The sequence below is a fragment of the Charadrius vociferus genome, unplaced genomic scaffold, assembly GCF_000708025.1.
Source record: "Charadrius vociferus isolate BGI_N301 unplaced genomic scaffold, ASM70802v2 scaffold377, whole genome shotgun sequence".
In the NCBI taxonomy this organism is placed as follows: Eukaryota; Metazoa; Chordata; class Aves; order Charadriiformes; family Charadriidae; genus Charadrius; species Charadrius vociferus.
The window spans coordinates 2,312,907-2,334,213 of NW_009649456.1; the positions used below are offsets into that span (position 1 = coordinate 2,312,907).

Genomic DNA, 21,307 nt, shown 5'->3' on the forward strand with positions numbered 1-21,307 from the left:
AAAAGCTTCCAGATGAATTCCATGAATTGGGTCCTCAATAATCAAACATCCAATGTCAAACCACCTGCAATGACATGCAAGTTACTTTACTTCTGAGTACTGAGTATCAACCAATTGAAAAACAACATGATAGCAGTTGAATTATGACCATTTTATAAACTCTAATACACATGTAGTAATAATGTAACATTTCATCAGTGTTCTAGTATTTTTCAAGTAAACTTTGCATATATCAATTTATATAAAATTATAGTGTAGTGCCTGTGTATGTACGTAAAATACATAATACAATAATCTATATTCAGAAGATTTTTTGGTATGTCTAATCCTGTAACTATCATTTAAATTATTTTCAGAGAAACACTTCTGCACCTTTCAGAAAAGATGGTGCCTGCTGTAGCAGACACAGCAAAGGCTACTGAAGTAGCTCTCCAAATGGTTCCCTACCTAGCTTGCAAAAACATTAAATCATTTCTCCCTACCAACAAACTAACAACACTGACATGATCCAAATAAAACCAAGGGCAATGTGTCATCACTACCTCACTGTATTAAATTCTTTTAACAGTTTTACAGTTGAGTTGCCACAGAAGAAACATACTTCAGGGAAAGCACAAACACAAAACCAAGGCCAAGAATCATAAAAGATTTAAAAAGGAAAACAATAATGTAGTTTTTGTTTCATATATATTATATATGTGTCTACATATCAATTGTATTTTATTCTTTAAAGCATAGGAAACAAAGATGTTGTTATAAAAAGAAATGTAAGACTAGAATTTTTAAAAAAACAACTGGCTGGGCCACATAAACTTCATGTTAAGAGTTTAGTGGAGCAAGACAGGAAATACTTCACTTGCATTATCTTCATAGCGGGGAAACAGAGCACCGGAATGCTTTGTGACAGAGAACAATGTCATTTGCAACTATGAAAGATTGTTGAGAAAGCTTCATGGTTAAAGATAATTTGCTCCCAACTAATGAAGGAGTTAAAAGTCTAAAGACTAAAATACACATAGAAGCGTTTGCAACCTATTCTCCAAACAGTATCCAAGACACATAACTGGAAGGGGAAGTAATGTCCTTCAGCTGTTTGACAAGACAACTGAGAAGTTTAGCTGTGAGCAGTGACTGATCTGTTAGGTGTCAAGTGCAGAGCTCTTACTATTGGTGGGTGGTTCCTTAGAAACTCCTCTCCTTCGGACATGCGTAAAAGTATGGTAAAAGGTATCAGCAAAACGCTAACTGCATCCCCCATATTATAACTGTAACACCACAACACTCACTTCATAATAATAATTAATTGATTACTAGCACCATGACCTATCATTTCATTGCAGAAAAAAACAAGGGCTGAAAATAGTTCAAACATTTTTTTAACACCATGCAAGGAAACTTCCAGTGTTGCCTACTGAATAAAAATTAAAGCATGCATTAAGTTACCCTTTGTTTCTATTGTAACTAATACCATAGATCTTGGGGCCTGTAATGTGCCGACAGAAGAGCTAGCATTCCTTTCAATAACACTGCAGTTCTGGGTGCTATCTTTCATGTTGAGTACCTTCAGATTTAGGAATGAGTAAATTCAAAGGACAAGAACAGCAATTACCTTGAAAAAGAGATGTCATTGTCATACTTACTGCTTTGTGGAAATACTATAAAACGTCTGAATCAGACTAGATGGAAATAAGTACTAAATAAAAATTAAAGCACTTCCTAATTCTGTTTACTTTAGAAAATTCACCATCATCTTCTAAGAATACTAAATGTACCTTGAAAAACGGAGCAAGAGCACAGTAGGTGTCAAAAAAATAAATCAAAGCCCATCACAAAAACAAAAATGCAAACATCAGAAAAGAACTATTTAAGTTTGCATTAAGAAAAACATGTCATTGTTCTTAATGCTTGGGAAATTAATTATAAAACTACTTCAAGAACTGTCTATCAAAAAGCACATTACAAAATCAAGTTGTAATGTATTTGAAAACACCATTTTATTGTCTGTGCAGTGCAAAATAAAAGTAGTAAGTACATTCTCCGTGAAAGGAAAATAGGTAATATATTATCTGATAAAATCATATTACTACAAATGCTAGAACATCTCCCAATATACTTTCTGAAACGAATACAATTTCAGAGAAAGAGGAGAGTGCACACACAGGAGTGAGCAAACTACTAGTCAAATTCCAACTTTTATAGCTCCTTAATGTTGTGAGTTCAGTATAACTTCATTGTGTTTTTAAATTGTGAATCTTGAAAAACCTGACATGGATTTTGCGTACTAGTCTCAAGATGTCTGGACAAAAAGCTGAACATCATCACCAAAATCAAGTCTGACAAAGCAATACTGAAGACAGAATCTCTCCTTTCTTCTGCTCAGAGTGATGCTGCCAGCACGTCTTTATAGGCCCCTTTGAGTAAACAAAGAATATTCCCCTTTTTTTTTTCCCTCCCCTCCCAGGAATAGATTTAAAGTTCTCACTTGTCAGGAAGCAATTCCTCAATGAAGTTTTCTACTGATACAGCAGGCTGTTTTTCATGTATTACTCCTGTCCGACGCAAGCTGTCTATCCTTTCTTGGGCTCCCTAAGTGGTAACATAAGCTGTTAAGACAACATTCTCTTTGAATCCCAACATGTTACAATGCTTACAGATGAATGCAAAAAGAACTCTAGAACATACTTTTCAAGTTAAACAGAAAATATGACAGATTTTGAAAAATTACTTTTATTTCGATGTTAGAAAAACAAAAAACAAAACTCATGAAAAGCCATAATGGAATCCCAAACAGTAACAAAAACTATGATAAAACTAAGTATTTTTAGTTTGTTATTTTTTCGTGTAAAAGACGTAGGTTAGAATGCAAAGATTTCCTAAGCTGTAACTGTGCCAAGTTTCACTATTAGTTAAAGCATCAGTATATATTTCTGTCACTGACACTGACATTGTTGTAGCTTAAGATTTGTCAGGTTTAGATCCTTTAAGAGCTTTGGACCAACTTTGTAAGACCAAGGGAGAGAATCTCTTTGTTGTTGTACCTATCCAACTAAGATGTAGGAATCATTCACCCCAAACCTTTTATCACTTTGAAGTTTTAATACTACTACTACCACACTGCAGTAGCTAAAACGGTAAAGGAACATATACATATATATTACCCTCCTTTACCTAAATACAAAATTCTATGAGCTAAGACATTGCTATGACGATCGGCTTTACTCAGCTGTGAGCACTGCCACAGCAGTTAGGAGAAAATACTTCCTATTTTTGAGTAAATGATTTGCCTACATTTAAGAAGCAGAATACTAAATAGTTGTTTTCAGAGTTTTTAATTATTGGGCAATGAGGTAGTTGTACCTAGATACACTTGACAAATACAAACATTTTTAAAATCTGGTGAAATAACCTTTGCTAACCCTTCCTCTGGGCAAGTACAGCTGTTTGCAAGGCTGCACAGTAAATTCTTACTTTTAAACATAACATAGATCTGTTTGGAAGGATCCCTGGCAAGTGTTGATCAAACTATCTTCGATCTACACAATTAGTAGGGAGGCAACTCAGTCTCAAAGAGTCTCCCTTAATTTCTAACACTCCCAACATGGTGTAGACTAAGAAGAAATGCCTGATATACGGTAACATCACAATGTATGCCAGATGCAATGGAAATCAATGACAGTATAAGAAAACAGACATAAATATTCTCCATTTGCTGTGAATGTCTTTGCAAAAAAACCCAAAACTATTTCAACACCCAGCTTTAAACTGATCTAATGCTCCAGATGACTAGAAAAAAGAAAACAAAAAACAAAAGAGATGTTTACCTATGGCATAAATTGACCTTCCCTTTATGGAAAATCAGATTCTTTTGGGTGAATGTTTCCACACTCCCTTTCTGCATTGGAGGCACTTTAGTACTGTTATAGATAAACTTACTTTTAAACCTGCAGCATAGCCCACAGGTTGGGGTGCGATGTTAGACTGTGCAGCCTCTCCAGTAACAACAGCCATTCCAAAGACTTCTTGAAAAGCATCTCTAATTGCTGCGACTTTTACCTCTTTATTAGAAGTAACCACTATGTCCAGTTCTCCCCCTGTTTCTGTAAAATACATATATATGTATGCATTTATTTTTCACCATTCCCATTATAAGCTAGTCCACATATACTCTATATCTTAAGAGTATGTTTCAGTTGGTATTCTCCTTCCCGTGCACTGTACAAAAGTTCTTTCATGAAGCAGAAGTAACTTAGGAAGTAAAAGTTAGATGAATAGCTATGTGATTCACGGATGAAAGACAGAAAACAGGAACTGATGTTTGTTCAGCACCTGAAAAAAAGCACACCGTTCATTTAAGATGGCAATTCATGGATTTAGGAGAATAACTCAGTTCTAGGAAGTGGTAACAAATGTTGCTGTGACACACAAACTCTTCCTTATGAAAGGGACCGAGAACACAGATGCGGTTCATAAAATCCAGTGAACAGCTGTCAAATTACATAAGCTTTGAAAGAAAGGCTCACATTACTTTCTAGTTGTCCTTGGACTGTGAATTTCAGTGTCATTTTATTGCCTGCCTGCACGTCTACACCTTTATCTTGGTTTTAGATATTAAATATCTACGGAACCAAAAAGCTCTAAGCATTTCTGAATTATTTCCATATGGCAGTATCTCCATACTCAAAAGGAGAGTTTTCACTAAGATTTTTTAGAATAAAATGAAACAGTTCATGAATTAAAAGAAATCTGAAACTGCCACAAAAGACTGATGAGCTCAATTATACTTCACATTGGTCTTTATCACAGTTGGATAATTTTTTTTGTCAAACTTAATTTATGCAAAAACATCTCATAAAACTCATGCCTGCTGTGACAAGCTTTCTTAAGAACAGCTTAAACTGTTTTCAAACATGGAATATGACATCAGAGAAAGCTGCATAAGTAAATTGCTTCAGTAAGCGTAAAGGATAAATTAATGGACATGTCCATATGCCAGCACTAAAAGTAATAGGTATGGACATGCCTCTTGTCATCCTTAGTCCAATGGATGTGGATGATGGAGGAGTACAAGGAGAAAGGACTACAGAAGTCACAAGATCTACTGTCATTTACCATACAGCATCTCCTGTTGTTTCTGCTGAAGACAGAATATTGAGCTACATGAACCACTGGACTGGAGCATCTCTTCTATGAGGAAACTGACAGAGCTGGGAATGTTCATCCTGGAGAAGAAAAGGCTCAGGGGGATCTTACTGACGTGTACAAATATCTGAAGGGAGGCAGCAAAGAGGATGGAGCCAGGTTCTTTCCAGTTGTGCCCAGTGACAGAACCAGAGGCAACAGGTCAGACTGAAACACAGGAGGTTCCATATGACCATACGGAAAAATTTTCTTACTGTGAGGGTGTCTGAGCACTGGCACAGGTTGCCCAGAGAGGTGGTAGAGTCTCCATTCTTGCAGATACTCAAAAGCTGCCTTGATACAGTCCTGGGCAACTGGTCCTAAGAGGCCATACTAAAGGAGGGGGTTAGACAAGGTGACCTCCCTTCCAACCCACATGACTTTGTGATTCTGTCATACAGCAGGGCATTTCTTATGACAACAGTAGCAAATTAGTGAAGGACCAGCCTTTTAACCTGTCACTTCTAAGACCCACTGACTGTACAAAAACATGTTAAACTACCTTTTAAAAGAAAAAAGAACAGAGCCCATTGTTTTTGCTCCTGAACACTAACACTCCACCTAATTACAGATGCTGACAAAGTCCGCAATATTTATCCTGATGTAAGAAAAATTCCTCCATTAATAATGATAAGCCTGAAGCTTACATTTTAATGAAAAGAACAATTAATTCTTCGGCTTTTATTACTTAGCAGACCTCAGTTACAGGAAATATCTTCTGTTTATAAAGTATCATGAGAGATATGCCAGAACAGTAGTAAAATGTTCTACTTGGTTTTTAGATTATTTTTTAACTTTTTATTTATCAATTGCTTTACTGAATGGAACTGGGTGTACACATAACAGAACCTTGGGCAATTTTTTTAAACAGTGGGTAATGACAGGACTAAAAAATTATTGAGTGTCTCTTTTCATTGCTTTATTTTTGATAGAAATCAAGTTAACATAAGTAAACAAGTGCTTAAAATTGACTGCAAGCTTTTGCTGAAGTTAGCCTTGTTTGAGTGCTCAGGGATAGAAAAACTATTAAAGAGTTTTTAATGCAACTAAAAACTAGCCCATAACGTACCTAGTAAATTACTGCATAGTAACTGTTACTTACGTAGTAACAGTAATTGTGCCTCATGTTTGTATATTGCAACAGAAAAATACAAATTATGTTCTTTTGTATTAAGGATCATCATATATCAAAGTATATCTTTGTTTATCACAGGTACTACAGAAGGAAAACAAAGATATTACATTCATTAAAAGAAACAATTTGTGACAAGATCTGTCACAGACTATGGTAAAATGGAAATATCAAAACCTAAAATATAAGAATTAAATTTAGCCTGGCAAATTTAAAGACAGAACTGTCACACTAAGTTAAGCTGTGACACCTGAACATGAAATTTCATTGTACTTTGTGTATTATAAACTGAAATGACAGTTTCACATGCAATTTAAGATTTCCTGTCATCTTTTTGTTACAAAAGCATTAATGTTTATGCTTATATGGTAACCATGTCCTCTGCAGACAGAAATTTTCTATTCCAGATGCCTGCCTCAGATGACATCTTCACCATGTGCCAATGAAAACAGTTTAGCTCTTTCAAGAAAGAGATTACACGCAAAAAAAAAAAAAGTGTTAGCCACCTCATGCAGAAGCTTTGGTAATTTCAGGCTGTAGTGTGAGGAATCTGAAATTTGTTTGGAATTGCAGCAGTGGAGAGAGACCAGAGAGAAGTGTGGCCATCTGCTGTTGAAGACATGGCTTTTGTTGATCCCAGAAAATGTTTCTAGAAGGAAGTAAATACTAAGACTACAAATCTCTACCCTATTTCCACAACCTGCAACTACAAAAAAAAAGCAATATATTCATGGCCAAGATGTATACAGATGCTTTCCCTTCTAACATGACTTTAGAGAACTTGAGATAACCACTGAATTTGCTTACTCTGAGTCTTACAAACAAAGTGTTTTATTAGAATTACTTCCTCCTCTACGTAATGTTCTGTCCAACGAATACTGTGTCAAACCATCATTGTACACTGACAGATCCTATTTTAAAAAGGGATGGTCACAACTGCAATAGAAACCTTAAATACAGTCCGCCAGATTGTGTATAAGCATGGCATCCCGCTACTCCTCTCAAATGCTTTCTCAGTTGCTGTCCTGGCCTTCTCACTGTCTCTTCACTAGTCAGCTGCTGGAATACGTTCCCTTAAATGTAAGACATTTAACTACTACTCAATAATTAGGTCATCTTCCCCTTTTATTCCACATATTGTTCACTGGATTAGTACAACAGTGCAACATGGTTAGCAGGATCACAGAATAGGTCCAGCTGAAAAACAGCAAAGAAAAACAAAATGCAAAAACATTTTAATAGTTTCTTCTCAGCCTGACAAAGGGCAGTACTGGCACAACGAAGAAGGAGGACTGCTTACCAGACTGCTGAAAGAACAAACAAACAAACAAACAAAAACCACCAGAAACCAAAACCAAACCACCACCCTGGACAAATTATGTCTTTTGTTTCCCCATTTTAACGAAGTAGAAGTCTCACATCAGTTATATATGACATGCAATGTACTCCAGTAAATGGTGAACAACACAATGCTGCTTCTTCCTATAAATTTTCAAGCTGTAATTGAAATGCTATGCTCTTCCTTTCAGGCTCAACACTCAGCAGTACTTCAGACTTCATTAGACCGCTTTAAAATTTTAATGTTCCTACTAACTGATTCAGGGACTGCTTCAAGTTTGCCAAATTTCCTAAAAAAAGTATAAATACTATTAGGCTAGAAAAGTGGAACACCTGAAATTCAGAGGAAAGCCTCAAAAGCTATGTTAATACCTCTGCCCTATGCCTCTCTGAGTATGCCTACCTTTTGTCTTGTTTTAACTTTAATGTGATAGCTTACACAGTAGTATTTAAGCATGTCATCCAACAGAACACATACAGTGTATTTTAAACTCAAATCCATAAAGCTCAAATAGAGACACAGTGGGAGAAAACAGTATGCAACTTAGGGACTATTGACAAGGTCTCTTCATTGTTTTTATTTCTTTATAACTTCTTAATCTTGCACAATCTGAACTAAATTCACTGTGCCACTATCTGAACTACAGCGTAATACAAAAGTCAAATTAACCTCAAGACAGACATAAAAAGTCAGCCTTCAGAGTGAGAGTTTCACTGGACAATACCCTTGAAAAATCAGTATAGTACTGTGAGTTTGAATTAACACACTACATACACAAACTTCAAGTGTAAAAGTAGCGTGCTAGTATATTAACCTCTCTAAAGTTTACATATATCACTTGATGGTTTGTCACAAATACTTACTGATATATGGAACCATACCAGGATCCAGCGTTGTGATCATGGTCTCCACTGAATGTTTGGTTTTATCAAGAACAGACTTCACCATGGGATTTTCAGCTACACCCTAAATTTAAGCAAGTAGATTTCCGTATTATCTTGTGTTTTTTTCCCCCCAAACTCAAAATGTTACTGTTAAAAAAAAAACAAACAACCCACTACCGTGGTTTAGGCTAGGCTGGTCACTAAACAAACAACAGATGCTCTCTTTTAACATCTCTCCCTTCCCGGAAGAGAAGGGAGAGAGAATAAGGGAGAGAGTTATGGGTTGAAAAGGAACTAAAACTACTTTAATTAAATATGAAACTAAAACTATTAACAATAAAATGATAGTAGTATTAGTAAGAAAATAATGAAATATATACAATATATACAAATATACACAAAACTAGAATCTAGCTCCCAGGGTGACGATCATGTCACCAGTAGGCACTGGGAAAGTCCCAGGCTGGACTCAGTGACAGATGGGAATTGGATTCAGAAACTGGATTCAGGAATACACAGATGAGGATCAAAGGCAGACAAACAGACAGAGTACTCCTCGCACACCAGCCATCGAAGAAAGAAGTTGACCCCTTTGATGCCTCAGCTTTTATACTGAGCAGGAGGCAGATGGGATGGAATACCCTGTTTGTCAGTTTTGGGTCACCTGTCCTGTCCGTTCCTCCCCACAGGTGTGACCTCTTTACACTCTTCCGCTTCTGACCCTCCAACTTGGTACATTACAAAATTAGGTGACCTTGGTTGTTATAGCAATAAGTATAAGCAAGAGCCTCTCGATACCATTCTTTGGTATTCACTATAAACATTAGACATTATCTGCTAGAAGCAGACACTGTCTGAAAAATACACCATTAATTTCAGAGAGTACAGTTAGTTAGAAGAGACTTAACTGAAAAGTAAAATTACTGCAAAGAAAATTGGTTTTGTTCTATCTCAAACCAGGACAGAAACAAACAAAACCCAAACATTTACCTGCTATGTGTTTTTCTTACCACTTTTACACTTGGTAACACCTATTGTATCTCACTCCTCAGCACAAATGCTAGAGGATAGGACTATCAGTGCATGACTTTTCAGTTACAACATAAAGTTCAAGTATCATCTTTACCACCCTCTTCTACATTAATGCAGAAACAGCCCTATCAGTGATGGTGGGTAACACACTTGATCTAGTCCTATTCTGGGACCGGAAGCCTTGAGCATTTAGCAAAGTTGTAGATTCCAAATGCTAATTATAGGTATCATCAGACTAGGTAGCTAGACTGTGATAACCCAAACTGAAGAGTCTCTCTTTTCTAAACTTCTTAAAGACAGTAGGGCCTATTTTTGAATGGCCCATTACTAACAAATACTTCTAGAGCAATTGAGCTGAAATTCCTCAATTTATAAATTCTAAACATTGTTGGAAAAATGTTCTACATTCTCCAGCCAAATCATAGGTGGAACTGCTGACAGACCTAAAAGCTCACTAAATACAAACACGAACACTGTCCTGTGTCTTGCAAACAGACTAATGAAAGTCTGTATCTCATCAAAAGTTTATTTAAATTCAGGTGAGATCACACAGTGGAAGAAGAAAGATACCAATGCTGAATCATTGAGAGATAAAGCACTAGAAACTATTTTACAGAAATCTTTTATAAAATTTCTTTAGTAAACAGACTAATAACTAAAACTGCATATGCTGGTATTTGTTGCACTAAGTGACAAGCATTACACAGAACAGCATTGCGCACATACATTTTTCCAGAGATCCTCAGAAACATTTTAAGAAGGAATTTCCAATTCTAGTATCTTTCCCGTAATGCAAAGCCAAGCTGTACTTCTCCAATGAGCAGCCTGGCTGCCTAACTAACACAAAGTCATTATACATCTCCTGCAGACAATCAGGTTCCTGAGCAGCAAGAAGCTGCTGCTTCTACTTGTGGAAGATGCCTTTTTGTTCATCAGCCCAGCACAAACAGGGATAAATAATCCAGTTCTATACCAATGTAAAACATGAAGTTATCACAACACCATGAACCATAATGCAGTTAAATTTGGAATTTCTACCAAGTAAATTCTAAGTCAATATAAATGCAAATTGCTCAAATGAAGAATCTTGCATGTTGGCAGAGTGCAAACACAAGTATTTTGAACATTCAGGTCCTGGCTCTTTTCATTGCTCAAACAGTCAAATACACAAGCTGTTAGGTGCAATGACTCCAATAGTATCCAACTTTACCTCTGATATTTTATGAAGAGACCAATCTTGGAACTGCTATGAGACTGCTCAGCCATCTTTGACAGATCAAAGGAATTAAAACAGTCTCATCGATTCTAGACCATTAATTGTCGATTTTACATTGTCACAGTCTTGGATATTATCTAGCTTGAAGGAAATCTGGAAGAAAGGTGTATGATTTCTTAAGAATACCGGAGTTTTCCTCTGGGTAGTTCAAACTACTTCAAGAACAGAAGCTGCTTCAACTACTGTGTAAGGTCTTCAACACGAAATCCAGGATGCATTTCTCTAATAATTACCAGTTAGTCTCCCAGATTCTGGCTGACCTTTAAAAAAAACAGTCTGATGTGTGCTTACACACATCAAGAACTTAATGGCTTCAGTATAATTAATGATTCCTCATTCTGCCAACCTGGAAATTCTCGAAAAGACGTCACTGAACACATAGAGCACATGGAACACTTAATACTTCATCGAAAATCTAGATTATTGAAGTCAATGATACAGACGTTCTCCATAAATAGAAACAGGACACCTTTGGATCTTACTGGTATAAAGGCAACAGTAATGTGGACAAGACTGGCTTTTCAACTAATTTGCAATTGCAAGCTCTGGTCCTTTCAAAGGGGCCACAGAATCATGTTATAAGAAAAATGTTCTTTTCTGGACATTATCATCTATTGCATACCCCCATACCTTTATAAACCCCCACAGTCCTCCAGCAGGTGCTCCACCTTGGGCAGTAGATACTCTGGGGTCTTCATGCTCCTCGGGAAAAGTGATTGCAGAACCAGTTCCAGTAGCCAAAGATGATGAGAAAGTTGCTTGTTGAGTAATAGGATCTGCCAGAACACCTAGTAAGAAGGAAGAATAAAACAAAAGTGTTCATTTATTTTTCTGCATTTAATTTGTTATACTGTAGCAGCATGCAATTGTTTAACAGGAAAATGAGCAGGAAGAGTAGAATAATACTGGTCTGATTTACTTCATTTCTTGAAGGCCTCAGAACAATTCTGCTCGTTAAAGGTTAGCAGATAGAACTACTGTGAAGGAGTTCAACAATATCTGCTAAGAGAACCAAGACTGCCTGTACATTATGTGTAAAATTAAACAATGATTTTTTTCTTAGCAGGTTAGTTTCACAGTGGTGCTTTTTATTGTATTCCAATTTTAATAATAAGCCCTCAGTGGAGGAATGAGTGTTGCTCTCTGAACAAAGAGACAGCAATATTCTCATACATAATAAAAGACAGAGAAGTAGGAAATTTTCTAACCCTGAGTGCTGGAAATTAGTAGCAATAGAAAAAGGAGCAACCAAATGAATAGCTTTGCATATTTTAAAGGAAAACAAAAGAAAGTCAAACAGTAGAAAACTTAAGCATGAGCCTTTGTCCCATTACTCAAGCCTATTTTAACAGATTTTCCAACATTAGCCTTAATCAAGAATTATTTTTATTTTACACTGCACAATTGATAGGTCTTTTTAGACAGTCATCTAATACAGACTATTTAAAAGAGATACCACCAATAACAGTAAAAGCCTGGCTGAACTGCAGTTGAAGAGCCAAGTTTCCATTCCACTACCAGAAAATGACATCAGTTTAGCAACTACTGCAAGTGCTTGCATGGAAGGTATGTATTTTTAGCTGTCCTAATGCAATTTAGTGGCTGGAAACAAGAAAATAGAAGTTGCTGTCACATGATGGACAACTTGCGATAGAGAGCTTTTCAGAACAAAAAAATGAAAATTATGAGATCACAGCCTGAGGTACCACATCATTCTGTGGAAATATAATGGCTGAAGTTGACCTTCTGATCTAAACAAAAGACATGTATATATGTTCAGTAGGCCTTTCCTGTGCGAGTTAACAAAAAATGAAGCTTTCAAACAAAGATTTTTCTGTGAGCCTGAATGCTAGCAGAACTCTACTAAAGAAGCTACTCTCCCTTCTGCTGAGTGCAGCTACATTATATTAAGGACCCAGAATAATAAAGAAGCTGAACTTCCAGGACTCTAGCAGAATAGTGGAAGAAGCCACCCTGGAGATCCCTCATCCTGTCTCAAAACACAAAAGCAAAAAGTTACCTGTGACTGGAGGTGCAGAAAACGATGGCATCAGTGGGCTCTGTGGTGCTCGACCAGCATGACCTCTGGTAATATCATAGGTTGAAGACATGGAAAATCCTGAAATGGGTGGACCCGTGGGAGGTGCAGGAAGACCAGGGCCAGCAGTAGAGCTTAATGGAGGAGGTGTAGAGAACTGGGACATGGAGGTACTAAAAGCTGAAGGGGCAACAGGAGGGGGTGCAGGAGTTAGAGGTGGTGCAATAGTAGAAACCGTTGCAGAAGGCACAACTGGAAGAGAAGCTGAAGTCATCATAGGAGGAGGAAGTGGAGACACACCAACTGGCAAGGGTGGTGAGTACGCGGCAGAAGATGACATGCTTGGTGTAGTTAGGGGACTGGACAAAGCTAGGAAAAAAGAGAAAAAATAAATTTTAGAAATGGTGAGCCTTGGTCCCTGAGATTCAGTTACATAACTGTTCAGGTATTTTCCAAGTAAGTTTTGACCTGGTCTGAGCAAATTTTGTTTGAGTTCTGCTTGAGTTTGCACACACCACCAACTGTGCTCAATTTTTACCACATCTTTTTTTTGCATGACCCTATTTGTCATAAGCTTAAAAAGATGAGTCAACATTTGACTACTGAATTTATTGCAGTTAAAGTCTGCCTCAGAAATTCCTAGCTAGTACAGTTCTTTCTGAGTGACTGCTTAATCAACGGGCATAATGATGATTCAGGAAGTGCCCGTATTTAAGAATAAAACATACAGTCATATCTGGCAAGGTGAGAGTTACTTCTATGAGATGGGTTGAGCACCAGACAGCCCTCTTCCCTGGCAGCCGGTTTCCTAATCCCTCTGCTTTAAGAGTTTCAGTCTGGCACTCAGCTGATCTTAGATAAACCAATTTTGCTCTCTAAACCAAGTTAAGCCAGAAAATTAAGTCAGAAAAACAGAAGTGATCATTTTTGATAGCAGTAAGCTGTTGGGTCAGCTCAAGCATCTCACTGGCCTCAGCCTAAACATCATTGACAATCAAATGATATGCCACGTTGCACTAATGCAGCGGTCTCCAAACTTTATCACACACACCTATCGGTAAAAAACTTTTGAGCATGCACCCTCCCAACATATGTAAATTTATTTATTTATGAATTATTTATATGTATCACTGTACTAGTATATTATGTATATTATAAAATATAAAAAATACAAATTTAAAAAGAATGACATAAAGATAAATAAAAAGATAAAAATATTTTATTAACAGTACAAAAACGTTTATTTTATTAATATAGTATAATATATATTACTATAACATATAGTAATACAATATGTTAATAATGGTTAACATACTATATAATACAATTAGTAATAATTTTTTAGTGTGAGCAATGTGATTGAAGAAGCCTCGTTATCTTTTAAATCATTGTTTCACACTTCATGATACAGCAATTTGAAGGTCTGGTTCTATGTTCGGATTATTTTGATATTTGGCTTTAGTGGTTGTCACAGCTGGAAAAAATACCTCACAAAGATCCATAGACCCAAATGGAGGAAGTGCACTGTGGGCTTTGCTTACTAAACCATGCTATTCTTTTTCCACTCCCACCCACCAATTATGCCACGGGTTTTCCTGAAATTCAGCTAGCAAATTTGCATCCTCCCTGATACCAATCAATTGTTATTGCAAATTAATCAGAAGGTGTTGCACTTCAGCATTTTTAACAAATAGGTTCCAAACCCACTGAAACTCTTCTGTTGGAAGATTTCTACATAGATCAGGAAATTCTTTTTGCAAGTTTATGTGTACAAATGACAGCTTTTATATGCAACACTTGCACTGGTTTTGGCAGCAGGACTGCGTAGCAATGGAAACATTTCCAAATACCAATTTTCAAAATGCTCTCTCAAAAGCATGACTTTCTCACAAAAAGTAGTTACTGTATCACTCCTTGTTAAAATGCCACCTTTACCTTGAAGGGAGAAATTATGAGTGGGTTGTTTTGTTGGTTTTTTTTTTTAATATCTACTAGCACATTTCTGATAGTCACTTGTCATCACAGAAAACGTAAGCAAATCTATGAGACTTGTCTTTTTGTAAAAGAAAAATGTTCATGTAATCCTTAAGTTCAACAACTCCTTTAAACACCTTGCCACACGACAACCAGTGATACAAAAAAAAAAAAATTCATGGTCACTCACTACCTCACTACAAAGTATTGTTAAAAATCTACTATTTAAAGTTCTTTTTTATAAAATTAACCCCATTGATGACATCCCATAGCACTTTGTACAATTCTGGCTCCAGTTTCTTTGCTGCAGTAGCTTGCCCACAAATGAGGCAGTGCATGTATTTCATGTGTGGTGGTATCTCTGTAACCTTACTCTAGAATCCATTTTTATCCTAGTCAAAGCAACTGCTCCATCAGTGGTTACACTAACACAGTTTTAATAAAAACATTGCTTTTATTAAAAAAAGTCATTTAATGTTGAGGATATATCTTCTCCAGTACATCCCTCCTTTAGAATCTGACAATAAAGTAGTTCTTTTTGTATTTTATTATTGAAACAGAATTTAGGAAAAAACATGAGTTGAGACATGTAAGGAACATCTATACTTTCAGGCATCTGTATAGAAAGCCACCCACACCATGGAATTTGTTCTAATACTTGTTTCTTCAAATCTTGAGCTATGTTTTCTATGCGTCTTCCAACAGTATTTGCTGACAAATGCATTTTAGTTTGTCACTACACCGTTTTCTGTGTATTATTTCAGACATTTTACCATGTCAGGAAGAACAAGTGTTTCTTCAATGCTTTTTGTCTTCACTATTAGCTAAGAAATCTCCAAAGAGACATTTAAAGATTTATTATTAAGTTTACTGACATTTTTTAAGTACTGGATTGAGTATCGTATGACATGAAACATTACCAAAAAAAAATTGTAGTGGTTTGTTTTCTCGTTCTGCTTAGTTTTTAGATGTCTTGCTAATCATAATGGCTTCATACTATCCCTAGCTAATATCTCAAGGAACAATATACACTTAGGGCAAAGTTCATCATTAACAATGACGAATGTAAATTTAGATTTCAAATAGTCCTCTTGAAAATTTTAGATTGTTTTTGGCCAACTTTTTGTCAGACCTGATTAGATTGTTAGCCATATTATGAGGTAAAAACAATGGCAAAGAGCTCATACTGTGAGTCAGAGAAGTGTCAGGTGTTCCATTTTCTTGTTTGCTTATGCTCTCATTATCAGCAGTATTTTTAATCCATGGTTTCTTTGCAGGAATTTTCATTAAGTCACCTGTCCATTTTCTGAGGGTTAGTATAGTTAAAACTAGGTAAGATAATCCATAAATCTACTTAAGCAGGCACACAAACTGCAAGATGTTGCATTATGGCGAAAGTGAGCAAACGAGTGATGGTGCCACTGTCAACACCTTTGCATGATGAAACACCCACTATTCCCTCAGGACGTGAATATCCAACATACAGACCAAATAAGTGAGGACATCAGTGTCAAGTAGTATATTAAATACTAGTGAAGCTATATTTCTTTCTTATTTTTTAGATAAAAATAAGTATTAATGGAAGTTCTAATATTTTCTTCTCACACCCCAATGCATTGCCTTGCACAGTCCCTGGGGTAAGGGAACCCCACTCTGGAGTCCGCTGCGCTAGTGTCACTCAAGATAAAAATACCAGATGTGTCAGAAAATTAAGTATTTGGTGTTCAGAATATGGTATTCAGATTCTTGAAAAAATCAGATAAGGTGCTTTGAATACCACCCACAATATTAAAAACCAAGTGATTATCCAGGTTTACCACTATCCCCTACAAGACTTTGTAAATTTGTTTTGTTTTTAACTCCCTTCTATGCTGCTAATCTAACTGTGCACTGTGGTTCAGACTATTATTTCCCTGACCCTACATCCTTAAAAAACACAAGTGCATCCACATGACTTCATAAAAAAGTTTCAAGAATAAAAAAATATTTAAAATATTCTATGTGTCAGATGCATGATTAAGAAACAATTTAAATATTTCCAATTAGTCTGGAGAAGAGCACTGTAATTATGCTGATTGCAACGGTTTTGGATGAATTGCTGTGCTTCAAAAGACATGAATAAACGTGACCAAGCTGCTGAGGAAGTTTCTATACCTAATGAGACAGGTGTAGCAGCATCAGCAGCAGCCCCTGCTGTGCTTGGTGGGGGCGTGCCAGGTGGAGTTGTCTCTATTCCACTCTCTTCCATCATGTTCCTTCAGCTACGAAAAGCTGTGAGGGAAAAAAAAAAAAGCATATCTTGAGAAAAAAGGGAAAGATTTTAAATTAGAATGTAAAAGCCATAACACAGTGATTTACATTCCTGAGCAGAGCAGTTAATTCAAATGCCAACTCTAGAAAAAAGAAAAAAAATTACTAATCTCAAGTACATAATTTTGCAATATGTCTCATTCCTCCTGTATCTTCCCTTTATTTTTAGCACTGTGAAAATACCTCAAACTCCAAGCATCTTTCCAAAAACCTTACTGTGGATGCCCGGTTACTGCTTCCAATGTATACTAGATGAGTAGCAATAGAGAAGTAATTACACATCACAAAACCCATATCCCATTGCAAGAAAAACTTAATCACAGGGTAGTATTTTGCTGCATTATTGAGCTGTAGTAACTCAAACAAGTACCTGACCTATTTTCAGAGCTGATGCATGACGTGGCAAGAGGCAAGACAGAGGATAGATGTCTGCCCTTTTTGGCAGCAAAGAACCATGACTACCCATGAGTTGTAAGCACTCTTGGGCTAATGCACTTCAGCAGATGCTTCTGAGCATCACACCTGAGCACAAGCACCTTACTGAACACCATGAACAGTAGCATAGCTGGCAACAGGCTGGGAGCCCTGACTCTGTGACCTAAGCTCTAACCATGACCTTGTCTACCTTAAAGCATAAGCGTCTTGGGGTCAGCTAAATAAACCTCAAGAAAAGCCAAATGAAACCAGCTGAAATTCACTTCCAACATGAATAAAATTACACTGAAATTAATTTAAACTAAACAAGTTTTTCAGTATAGACAATTCCTCCTGTAAAATCCAAAATCCAAATACCATACTGCTCTGGTGACACTATCAGAAGTGAAAGTAATGGAAAACTTTGGCTTTTATTTTGATGGCTGTGTTATGTTGGAAGTATCTTTCAACATGTTTGAGTAAACCTTTAAAATAGACTACTTCTAGAAAAGTAAAGCTATATGTTTAATTAAAAATCTTAATTTAATGTAAAAGGGCTTAGGAGAAGAAAAGGAGGCGGGAAAAAATTAAGACTTTCATGAACACCTGGATATTTCTGTTCTTCAGCGCAGACGCAGCTAACAAAAAGCCCTGCTTCCTCCCAAGTCTGGTAAACTAGACAACAACGATTTGTACCACTCCCTGAGGTAACAATTCTTACGGAAATTTTAATGCAATAGTAATAATAAAAAAATAAAGTAATATATATAAAAAGTATATTATACTATATAAAGTATATAAAAAGTAATTATATGTGTGAAAAATAGACAGATTCAAACATTTTCCACCATATCCACTATATCAGCAGTTACTGAGGACTGCCCTTAAATGATTTACAGAAGAAAAGGCTTAGATAACATGTTGAGTAAAAATACCAATGTGCATGTAAAAAGAACTCCACCTACAAAAATACATGGGGTTTTCTCTCTTTAAAAAAAAAAAAAACAAATAGCAAACCTCATTGCCTCATTGTTGTTTTAAATGTATATACAACTCTTAAGTTTAATATGGAGGAAAAATTACTGTTATTACCAAATTGAAAATCCAAAAGGTAGGATGTCAATGTTAGTCTTGACAGGCTTACAAAGAATCTCAAAAACACACAAAACCATCAGAATCACATAGGAGAAATTATAGTTCCTCTGACAAACCAGTATGTTTTACATAAGCAATTCAAGATTAAATGTTTGAGCCCAGCCTCAGAAAGTAAGTTAATATGGTTTATGTGCAGCACTCTTCCTAAAATTCCTCTGTCATAAGAGTTTTCATGTTCTGAGTACCTCTTCAATTCATTTAAAAGCTTCACCACAGATGGGATGAAAGGGCCAGTAACCGCCTGGTGGGGAACAGACTGTCCTTGCAGAATAAGTACATATCATACCTTAGAAAGGAACTGCACAGTCTTCCGTTAAACTTCACTAAGCAGAAGAATTTGCAATAATAAGATTTTGTCTTTTAATCAAGCTACAGGAGTTTACATTCCCCCTCATAGAAATATTTCTAAAGTCATTCTTCTTCCAATTATACACTGCAAAGCAAGAAAGAATTTTCCATTGTGCAACTAACGTAATCACTGACCAAAACCTCCTAGAAACATTTTATTTTATCAAGGCTCTTTTAATCTGCTGCTTGATTTCACCTAATGCCATGATTAAAAACTGCTGAGAGGTGCTTACAACTTAAAATAAATACTGTGGACATGTAGAATGACTGAAAAAAAGCTTCACAGAGCAGCTCTTCAAAAACTCCATACAAAGATTTATCAAAAACTTTACAGATCTATTAAAGGTAGAGGACGGAGGGGGAAACAACCCCCCAGCAAGTAACCTAACTGACATCTGAAAAGTTAGGAATTAGTAGAAACATAAATGACTTTGTAGTTGCTTTTCTCTATTAACTGTACAATGAGACAAGTGAATCAAACATTAAACAGAAACAGCAACCCCAAACCTGCAAAAATTGTGAGTCGGTTGCTGAAATATAACGATAAAAAGCCATAGAACTGACTTAAAATTTTAATTTTAAAAAAGCAAAAATCAGTAGTTCCACATCTTCTTCTCTGACTTGTAAGCCTCTGGGAAAGCCAACCATCTGCAAATCCAGCCTGACCAGGAGATGGAAGCTTGAGAGGGGAACCCTGCCAGTTGCAGGACTTAGTTCCATTCGCTTGGTCTTTGCACATCCAGCTACGCACCCCTGGCAATGTGTCCCAGTAAGCTGGATATCCTCAGAGTGATGACCAGTCAGAAGCATATTACTGTCTCCGTTCTGTTCTGACTTGAATTTTATCCTTTGACCCTAATGCATCCCATACTCTTTCACATATTGTCTACTATAATCAGTTGGGGGTTTGTCACTAGCTGGGGGTAGTTTCTCCTTACCTTCTGCTGGAAAAGTAGACATATTCTCTTTATTCTCTCACATAACGCACAACCACAATAGCAGGTCATATTTTCCTCCCACTGAACTTTGTCCTTCACTCTTTTCCCTTTCCATCTACCCAGAACCATGCCAATTAGAGAATCAAAACCTAAATGCCCCTATATTCTTTTCCCTTCAGCTTACCCGTAATTAAACAAAAATAAGGTTAAGGAGAAATGTAAGACATTGGAGAAGGGAATACACAAAAGGAAAAGAAAGCAAAAAGTGTAATAGGTGTAACCGGAAGCCAGTAGCTTATCATGTTGAAAGAATACAGCACTGCATACAATTAAAACTGATCCTACAGGACATACAGTTTAACACTTGAATCTAAATGGCCTATCTGAAATAATTTTTTTGTGAAGTATTGGGGTGGAAGAAGAACACGGCAGGGGAAAAAAACCCAAGCCCAAGCAATCCACAGACTTTAACAGTGTTCAGTCCTCAACAAAGTTTCCAATAAGGGTTTCCAACTTCCCTTAGGGGAGTTGCAGGGAAAAGTTCCCCAGTAAGATCAGCCTACATATCCTTAATGACTGCTGGGTGTGGAACTGGACTGTCCTTTCAGTGATTTTTATTTTTTTTAAAAGTAATAGTAATAATTCTTCATAGTCCACAAACACATAATTTGCAGTAAGTAGCGCATGAAAATTCAGCCTAACTTCTTACGGAAGTGACTATTGTGTCTTCTTGCAAACGAGAACATTTTGTATTACTAAACTGAAAAGACAAAAGAGAAACTCTGAGACAGGCAAACTGAGGCGCGTGCAATTAGGTCAAAATAACAGCAGTACTGCCATCTAGTGATTTGTGATCATAAATTGATTTCACAAATTTTATAATCTCGTCACATTTAGCGAGAGGAAAATCTTGTCTTATGCTTATATGAAAGTAAAAAAAAAAGGGATATGGAAAAGAGAAATACAGAAAAGCATACAAAAACCCACATTCCCAACGGTCAGTCATCCTTAAAACAACCCCTTTAAGAAGCAGAAGCACGAATTTTGTTAGGCTTCCACCAGTTATCTGGTTAAAAAAATAACCCTTGGCAGTATTAATGAAGACACTACAGGGATGATGTTAAACCCCCACATTATACAAAGAAAATACAGTATACCCATAAGGTATACTATCCCTGGTTGACTGCTAACTATACTTCACTGATTCTCAACAGCTGACTCTCATTCATTAGCCTAAAGCCAGATCTCAGCCACTAGCCTAACTCCCATGTATATTGCAAGGCCCATGT

At 36.5% G+C, this 21,307-nt stretch overlaps 1 protein-coding gene across 1 annotated transcript in view; it reads right to left on the reverse strand.

Annotated features, from left to right (window-relative positions):
• PRRC1 (proline-rich coiled-coil 1) overlaps nucleotides 1-17,104 on the reverse strand; it is a 21,107-nt gene extending 4,003 nt beyond the window's left edge. The window contains 7 exon segments of the mRNA XM_009889719.1: nucleotides 1-64; nucleotides 2,483-2,586; nucleotides 3,934-4,097; nucleotides 8,513-8,615; nucleotides 11,472-11,629; nucleotides 12,862-13,248; nucleotides 17,008-17,104. The exon segment at nucleotides 1-64 is cut by the window's left edge and continues 66 nt beyond it. Of these exon segments, the coding sequence (XP_009888021.1) occupies nucleotides 1-64; nucleotides 2,483-2,586; nucleotides 3,934-4,097; nucleotides 8,513-8,615; nucleotides 11,472-11,629; nucleotides 12,862-13,248; nucleotides 17,008-17,104 (1,077 nt within the window).
• Nucleotides 17,105-21,307: the final 4,203 nt, after the last annotated feature.